The 9702-nt window shown below is 44.4% G+C and overlaps 1 protein-coding gene across 1 annotated transcript; it reads right to left on the bottom strand.

Annotated features, from left to right (window-relative positions):
* Positions 1–971: 971 nt before the first annotated feature.
* On the bottom strand, positions 972–4052 carry LOC120971099 (uncharacterized). Its single transcript, XM_040397800.2, has 11 exons — positions 3573–4052; positions 3324–3479; positions 3024–3227; positions 2716–2937; positions 2339–2624; positions 2047–2219; positions 1731–1931; positions 1519–1647; positions 1329–1444; positions 1175–1250; positions 972–1088 (listed from the first exon to the last, which is right to left on the bottom strand). Exons 1-11 carry the CDS (start codon positions 4050–4052, stop codon positions 972–974), a joined length of 2160 nt encoding a protein of 719 aa, XP_040253734.2.
* Between the last annotated feature and the right edge of the window lie 5650 nt (positions 4053–9702).

Below are 9702 nucleotides of genomic sequence, written 5' to 3'. Positions count from 1 at the left end.
GTTGAACAGAATGATCAAGTCCTATCTGCATTGTGGCCAGTTCATTTGTGTAAGGTCTAAGTATATTATATTAACCAATAAATTATATCACTTTCGAAATAGTTCTTGGCTAAGCACTGAAATTATTTTGCTTCCACCGGAGCTCTAAATCATACTGATCAAGGGGGCGAAATAGTAGTTGATCATGTGATTGATGGTGCTACTGATCCTGATCTTCATGATGCAGAAAAGGAAAAGGCTAACAAAAATGCAGCAAAAAAACTGTGCAACGAGATTTGAAGAAACACATAACGCCAAGGGAGTCTGGCGCAAGACACGAGGAAGATCCACCTGTGGACGCCGATCCCGAGAGATCTAGCGGCAATCATGCGCACGGGATCCCAGGCGGATCTGCCTACTCCACCAACCGTAGGATCCACGGGTGGCCCGTCTGCGTCCGACACGCGGGCTGTCTCCACCGAGCGGTCGGGCGGGACCGGACCTGGCGCGTCCCCCTGCGCCAACTGGCGCTCGTCGACTGGGTCGCCCGCGCTGGGACCGGATCTGTCGTTGTCTCGGGCGCGGGATCCCACACCGGATGGCACGACAGCCGAGGTTGATTCTCAGGCAAACAAAAAGGAATTTATCAACTTTTTTTGTTATTGTTGAATAATGCCAAATCAAATAAAAAAATATGCAATAGTAAAAAGGAAATGAATTACTCTTCCATGGAAGAAAAGAATGAACACAGCAGCAAAAAACATTAAGGTAGAACAAATGAAGGGAAGCAAAAATTTATTGGTACGAAACGTATAGTCTGACTGCATTACACATACACAAGTATGTGTGAGCGACCAAAAATCCACACAAAATCCATGGTATCGTGCTTATTACATGAATGATAGAAAATCAAAGTTGTCCATGCCGGGAAACGTGCTTCCGGACTTAAAACAAACGACTGAAACTAGAATCTTGAATCATGTATGATGTCTTCACGCCTTGCTTTTCTTTGCGATGTCGCGGATTTTGTTCTTCACACATTCGAGCGTGTTGGTAGGTGAGAGAACCAACTCGGCGATGAGACGCCTTCTCCTTGCATTAACCGTGCCCTGCAATTTTTAGAACAAGGTTTAATGAATAGAAGTTGGTATTATACGACAATTGTAAAAGTGTACGAGCAGAGAGGACAAATTACCTGGGTAAAATCGGCGGTCCATCGATCCCCATCCCAATGCTCCATAACTTCAATCACAAAAAGGCCACAAGAGTTCCTAATATATATGCAAACATTAGTCACTGTGCACACGAACATGTCTTTCGTAAGTAGAAAATGATGAACCATAACTCACCCGTCCTCTTGTGGTGGCATGTCGATCTGAGGTATGATAGGCCACTTAGTGACGTCTGGATATTTGCCAGGTGTAATACGGTTTGCCTCTTCCATATCAATTGCTATTGCTAGTCGCTATTTGAAAGAAAGTAGTAGTGAGAAACCATATGACATTTCATATGAGGAATGCTCAATGTCGGGGAGAGTACCAGTGCTTTCACAGTGTCGAGAGAGAACTCGAGAGGATAGAGCGAATCAAAAACTCGGAATTCTTTCTTGCGGTTGTGCATCACCACGGTGATCCAGTGTGTATTGCCGACGTTCAACGCGATAAATGACTGAAATGTGGAACACCTTTGTAATCAGATGCAATTATGCTTGTTGAAATGAGTGTTAATGAACTAGTAAGAACATATCATACCTTATCACGGACGGTATACTCGTCCAGAACCCTACGTACTGCTCCAGCTCTGCTCAGCGCACTATCCATGTTGTATTTCGACGATTTAGGGTTGTCTCGTGCCTTAGCACGATCAACAAGGTATTTGGACCTCCAGGCTGGACAGAGGTGCCGATCATGACCAACGCGCAGAGCCAAATGTGTCTGATAAGCATCGATAACCTGTGTAAAATAATAGAACATTTTATTTTCATAGGTGACACCTAGATTATGCACTTAAATAGCAGGACATGGTAATAGATCTTACGTCATCCGCCAGCCATGTATGCTCAAGTACCGGTCGTATTCTCTCCACAGTCACAGAGGTGCCACGTTCATTGTAGTAAACTCTTTTTGTCATATTCTTCTCAGACCGAGCAGCTGCCTCCACAAACGCAACAGCAGCATCGATGAGTTCCTGTGCCAAATCGTCCTTAACAGAGCCTTCCATGTCATTGTCACTAAATAGAGCTGCATGATAAATTACGAACGTCACGAACGGTGAGTACATGAAATGGTAGTAAATTAAGCACTAAGATAGCTACTAACGGTACCTCTAGTTGCGGTAGTGTTGCCGGATGGCTTAGTACCGCGAGCGCTTCGCTTGCCGGGCTTGTCAAGTTTAAAGGGGGATTCAAATTTCTTGGGAACAGTCCGTCGGCGCTTCCCGGATATAACATCGTCTTCTTTTGCGGTTGCTGCAGACTTTTTCCCCTTGCTCTTACCCACCATCCTGTCGATAGAACTTGCAGAAATGTCAATGTCGGACGATTCTGCTCGAGGAGAATTACCTACAATCCAAGGGTTGTCCGGTGTTGCGCCGCACTCATCAGTAGGCTTCGTTGTCTTGTCAACATTTAACTTGGCAGGTGTTTTCTAGTTAACAAAAAAATAATGTGATAGGTTCAGTTAACGAAAATGAAGATGCATAATTGAGATAAATGAAGACAAATAAATGAAAACATACTTCCTCATCATCGTTGTTCTGGTTTACAACAGGCTCGTTAGGCTGTGTCAAATCAATCACCGGCTCTAGACCGTCAGAGTCATCCTTGTACACGAATTCTTTTTTTTCTGGCGGACCATTCTCAAAGGAATCCACTTCTAGGTCGGCATCGTTGTTGCCGGAAGCCGCAGCAGCCGCTGGCTTGTACATCACACCATTTTGGTTCAACTTCTCTAACAATCTCTGCATTACATAAAAAATATTAATTAATGTCGGCACGGTTTTGCAACTTTAAAAATGTTGTAAACATAGAATTAAGGGTGTGTCACCTCGGCTACTTGTTCTGGTATTTCCTTCATTTGGCTGCGTATGTAATCCATACACCGCTTCATGATGAGGTTCATCATCTCGTCCGCGTTTGAGGCTAGCTTGGACTTCTTTGCCGCACCAACGGCGGGCTTCATTTTTGGCTTTTCTGGTTCGGGTACTTTGCGCTCCTGCGCCCTATACTCCTTGGTTATGTTGTCTTCAATCTGCATGTGAAATACAAGTATATGTGATCAATAAAAATATTAATACAACTAATTATGTTATATAAAAGTTAAGAAGTACCCAACGTAATGAATTACCTTGATGTTACCACGGCCACGACCTTGGTCATAATCAAACTTGTCTCTCCTTGAGGCTGCAGCTTCAGTCCAATTCCTCATTAGAGGTTCCATGGACAAGCTAGGATTGAATGCGCATTCACCTTCCAGAGGCTGAACCTTCTCCCAGTACAGGTACTGCATGAATATGAAAAATTACAATTAGTACTATACAGTAGGTAAATTAGCAATCATATTTTTTTTGCAATGGTACAAGTCTGAAAGGTGTACCTGCAGGAGAGCTAAGTTCCCTCTCGGCCATTGGCGGAGGTGTTTGCCTTTCCTCACATTGCGAAGGCAGTCCAGCAGAACCCGGAGGGTGAATGCATTCCAATTAATCTTGAATATACGCTTCACATCGTCCACCAATGCGTAATATTGCTTTGGTACAGTCTTGATCGACGTGGGAGCAAGAACTGTTCCAAGCAACACGAGGACAACTCTCCGAATGAAATCGTCGTCGGCAGATGTATTTTTTGTGATGTCCACAATCAGATCATCGATGACTATGTTACCTGTGGTCTTGCTCAGGAATTGAGGCGGCACTCGATCTTTAACATCCTCACCTTCCTCACCGAGAATACCTTCTGCCGACAGTCCGTGGTTCTCCAAGGCCAAGATGCACTCAACATCCACGGCACCGAGAGACACTTCGCCAACCAACTCTTGTACAATGAATCTGCCCTTGCTAGGATCAAATATCTCAACCATGTACCGGATCAATAGTGTACGCATCTTCAGCGAAGGTATCTGAAGCATGCTACGGAGTGGTGTTTCGGCAAGTGCGGCCCGTTGACCGGAAGATAGACCGGCAATAAGTTTGCACCATTTTTCTACGGCGCAAACAATTTCTCCGTTGAGTTCATCCATCCTGTTAAAAAATATACTTGGTTATAGTACCATAAATTATGTAATCAACTTTTTTCCTAACATATTGTTGCATAAAACATAATAATGGAATACACTATCCCACAGTAGATAGAAAACTATACAACATAATTTATTCGTACTGAAACATTCAGCAGAGACACGTGCAGCACATAAAATGACAATTTAACAAGTACTTATTTAACCAATTATTTCATAATAAAAAGCAACATAATTTATCTAATCATTTATTTTCATATGGTACTGTACAAATAGATATAAGAATCGGTGACAGTGCCTAATTAACAGTAAATTGAAAAGAAAAAAAACGAAATTATGCATACTGGAACATGCATCAAACAAACGTGCATCACATACAATATTAGTCGGCGTCTCATAGTTGCAACATGCATGTCTTAGGGCATTGCTATAACTTAAAATGACTATGCTATAACTAACACTGATAAAAAATTGTTGTTTATTCATCAATCCAACCCACAAGTGAAAGACAACAAACAACATGCAGAAACTAATTTGCAATCGTAGGGCTATCTAATCAAATACACGCACAAACAAATCTAGTGTCATAGGCCTATCTAATCAAATACACGCACAAACAAAAAACATCTACTCCAACAGATGTAATGCGAAGATTATGCGCTAATTAATCTTAGTCCTATCGAATCTAACAGACGCATAAAGAAAAGCATCATGGATGCGGTACGGTTGCCAACATACTGGATCGCTCGATGAAGATGGAAGTTGTCGGCGTTGTAACGTGGACGCAGTTCGTCCACGACGGCCAGCACGCGCTGACGACCTGGATGTTCTCGACGATCTTGCTGGGGTTGGGCCGATGCTAGGGACGCAGCTGTCATCGACTCGGCGGTAGGAGCCGTCGTAGACGACATGAAAGACGATGCCGAGACTAAATAGGAGGAGGAGGATCTCCTAGGTCGTCGTAACCACCAGGGATAGAACGCCCATGATCTTTGCCTTCCTTAGTTGAGGAGAGGCAGTACGTGCTCCTAAATTAAAGGGATAGGCTTCCCACGCTCGAGTTTTTTTTTTGTAGATTCCGATCCGGGAATTGTGTAACAAATCGCAGCTGCTCCTCTCTTTGAGCGATGAGGGGCTCGTTTCATGTACTTTTTTTCTTTTCTTTTTCATACTAGAAAATTTTGATATCAAATAATTATTTCAACTCAACCAAATGGCCCCAAAAATTTTTCACACAATGGGATGACCATGGACATCATGCATGCCAATTCTCATCGATTTCCGACACTCGATGCATTTACTAGGATTTTGCCGGCGAAAAGAACCCGAAATGCTGCCTGGACGTGACGCAACGTTCGTTCGGTGTCAGGAATGGCTCACATGTTGCATGGGGGCCTACATTGGGCATCCTCACATGGTGCCAAAGTTTGGTGTCATTTCATGCAGGCCAGCACATAGCACATGTGCAATCACCATAATTCGGGTCTGCCGTAGGGGGAGCCCGAAGGATGTTGTTTTACTGGACTCAACCAAATGGCCCCAACATTTTTTCACGCAATTGGATGACCATGGACATCATGCATGCCAATTGTCATCGATTTCCGACACTCGATGCATTTACTAGGATTTTGCCGGCGAAAAGAACCCGAAACGCTGCCTGGACGTGACGCAACGTTCGTTCGGTGTCAGGAATGGCTCAGATGTTGCATGGGGGCCTACATTGGGCATCCTCACATGGTGCCAAAGTTTGGTGTCATTTCATGCTGGCCAGCACATAGCACATGTGCAATCACCATCATTCGGGTCTGCCCTAGGGGGAGCCCGAAGGACGTTGTTTTTTGGACTCAACCAAATGGCCCCAAATTTTTTTCACGCAATGGGATGACCATGGACATCATGCATGCCAATTCTCATCGATTTCCGACACTCGATGCATTTACTAGGATTTTGCTGGCGAAAAGAACCCGAAACGCTGCCCGGACGTGATGCAATGTTCGTTCGGTGTCAGGAATGGCTCAGATGTTGCATGGGGGCCTACATTGGGCATCCTCACATGGTGCCAAAGTTTGGTGTCATTTCATGCAGGCCAGCACATAGCACATGTGCAATCACCATCATTCGGGTCTGCCGTAGGGGGAGCCCGAAGGACGTTGTTTTTCTGGACTCAACCAAATAGCCCCAATTTTTTTTCACACAACAGGATGACCATGGACATCATGCATGCCAATTATCATCGATTTCCGACACTCGATGCATTTACTAGGATTTTAAAAAACAATTCAAATGTAAAAAAGATAAGATCTATTAGAATGAAGAAGTGAAATAAAAGATAACATATTATTTTACATTTTGAAAATATTTCAAATATAAAGAAGAGAGCAAATATTAGAATGAAGAAGTGAAATAAAACAGAACATTTTATTTTACAAACTACAAACATTTCAAATATAATAAAGATAAGAAATATTAGAATGAAGAATTGAAATAAAACACACCATTTTAGTTTATATGTCGTAAATATTATCAATATAAAAACGAGAACGAACAAATGAAATAAAACACAACAAAATTTGGCATATTTTTTTAATTTTAGTAAACACTGTTAGAAATAATATAGAAAAAAGAGAGTTGATTTTAAATATTAGAAATATAAACAAGAAAATAAATTTTGGAGTTAAGAAGTGAAAAACAAAGAGAATATAAAACAGATCAGTGCGCGGGTACGGCTGCCCTGGGCCAGCCCGCCCGAATTGGGCCCAAGGCAGAGCCGCGCAAGGCACAACGCAGCGCACAGCCGTGGGGTGGTGGGAGTTTAGTCCCACCTCGCCAAGCGAGAGAGCGCCGCACCAGTTTATATACTCGGCTGCGACTCCCCTCTCAAGCTCCTATCATATGCAGGCAGTACATTGCCTACTCTCGGCCCCTCTGCCCCGTGGGGCCTACTAGCAGCAGAGATATTCTGCACCATGGGCCTGCATCCTGGCCCATGAACGGCTGGGTTCCTAGTCGTGTGCAGGCCGTGGTGTATGAATTCTCCTGCTCTGGTAGGTGGGCACTTTTTTTTGGCATATTGCCATCTGTTTTGATCTTCAAATCACACACTAAATTATACACATGCTCACTTGCATTCAATACACATTTTTTTGCATATATGACAAGTTAATGTTTTGACCTTCAAATCACCTAATAAATTTTACACATGCTCACTTACATGTAATACACATGGCTATTAATGGGATTTCAACAAAAATGAGGCCGTGGTGTATGAATTCTGCTCCCACATGCATGCCATGGTCATGGTAGGGTGTGCATAAAGTTTGGGATCATTTGGTGGGACCGGCAAGGAAAACCTCTTTCAAACTTGCCCTCCGGCAAACCCGAATGGTCCGGCTTGTACATGGTTCATGTGGAGGCATGCATGAGATGACCCCAACTTTTTCGGAGCATGTGGGCATGGCCAATGTGGTCCCCCTGGCAAGGTGTGCACGAATTCGGACACAATACACACGTTGCGTCATGTCGGGGCACTGTTCTAGGGTTTTATCGCTAACCTTGCAGGGTTAAGCTATGTATTTGAATCTAGAACCAAATTAACAAAACCTTAGAGTTGAAGAACTGGCTGATCCATATATCATTAATAATGCTCTATTTCCACTTCAAGCCAGCATAAACCTATATAACCAAAAGCCAGCATGGCCTGCAGTCTGCCTAACCCATCATCCTAGGCTTACAAAGTTCATGAGCACCGCAAAATAACAACAACAACTACTAAAACATCGCAACAAACTAAAGGCCACATCTTCAGCAGGAAGTAGAGTCTTCTTTTTTATCCTTCCAGTCTTGCCACGTTGATTCTCCACCCCTTCTTCGCTGTGTACACTTCACTTGCTACTCGCTCTAGCAGTCTTGCTCCCACCTCCAGCACCTTTTTTGTGGCTCCTTTGTCTGCAAAATAGATAAAACAACAATCCTATTAGGGGCTACATTTTTCATGCAGAGAAATAACTATAGTTTTCCCAATACTGCAGTACTAAAATCACATTTATTAGGGGCAACCAAACAGCTCACTGTAAATAAAACTAACATAATCTCAAATACTGAAGTATTCTCAAAGAACTTAGAACATAGTATGCTATCAAACGGGTCCAAACTGACTCACACAGATAGACTAACTGAAGACACTGACATGCCATCACTCTGTTTTCTTGTCCTTCAACTTGCTGATGCGCTCTGAGTGACGAATGCCCATACGGATGTAGGTCTCCGCTTCAATCGGCATGGTCCTGTCTCCGAGCTGCGGGATCCCTGGACCCACAATCTGCACGTCCGCCGGCTGCTCCTGGACAACATCATCCCGCTCCTCCTCTCCAGCACTGTCGTCCAGTAGTAGAACAACCTCCTCTTCCCCGCTCTCATCCTTGCTCTGCTCCACATCTTCGCTATCACTCTCATCCTCGCTATGCTCCACATCTTCACTATCACTGTCATCCTTTCTTTGCTCCACATCACTGTCAGAGTGAACATTGGACTGATCAACCGGAGCAAGCACCGCGAGCAACACTCCGACAAGATCTGGCACTGGAATAGGAGGGGCGCGGCAGCGGGAGCGGTACATGTACCACCTCGCACGCTGACGCGGATCCGGGGAGTTCTCCGCTTCGTTCATAGCCCAGAGGAAAACCTGGACTGGAACAACTCCTCGAGCAGGACCAAACAACGATTTCTTCTCATTGCCCGTAAGCACTTTGATGAGACCCCTACCGTGGTCGATGAACATCTGCAAGCTGGGAAACCAGCTGCAGATCTCCTCCACATTCGCCCTCTTCTCCAGATCGCCCTGACAGAACTTCCCAACTGCCTCCTCCCACTTTTCTTGAGCGCGGCGGCAATCAACTGCCGACCGCGACCTCCTTCCCTTCTTGTCCCCCATCGCCGGCGACGCCAGATGTGAGATTTGAGCACACGGAGTGAATGGGGAACAGAAGCAAAGACCTAGGGTTCGTATCTACCAAACGGAGCTGATAACCGCGTGTGAGGCCGGCCTGGAACGGCCCACCCAAATTAGGCCCAAATCAAAGCCGCGGCAGGCACTGTCTCGGGGTGGTGGGAGTTTAGTCCCACCTCGCCAACGGAGAGGAGCTCGCACCGGTTTATAAACCCACCTGAGCTAATCATCTCAAGTTCCTACCTAAAGCAGGCAGCTCATTGCCTAACCAGTCTCTCTATGCCCTGTTGGGCCTACCGGCAACTTATATACATTCACCGCGGGCCTGCATCCTGGCCCAATGGGTTACTAGTCGTATGCAGGCCGTGGGGTTTCATATAAATGCTGTTGGTGTAGGCTGGCATTTTTTATTATTTATTTAATTTTTTTGCATATGTCACATGTCTAATTTTTTTGCATATGTCACATGTCAAATTTTGCAAACAAGTTGGCAATTTTTATTATTTATTTTATTTTTTTGCATATGTCACATGTCTAATTTTTTGCATA

Source organism: Aegilops tauschii, chromosome 7 (genome assembly GCF_002575655.3).
Source record: "Aegilops tauschii subsp. strangulata cultivar AL8/78 chromosome 7, Aet v6.0, whole genome shotgun sequence".
In the NCBI taxonomy this organism is placed as follows: domain Eukaryota; kingdom Viridiplantae; phylum Streptophyta; class Magnoliopsida; order Poales; family Poaceae; genus Aegilops; species Aegilops tauschii.
Note: the sequence above shows the minus strand (reverse complement) of the source record. Positions and strands in the feature narration are given on the sequence as shown.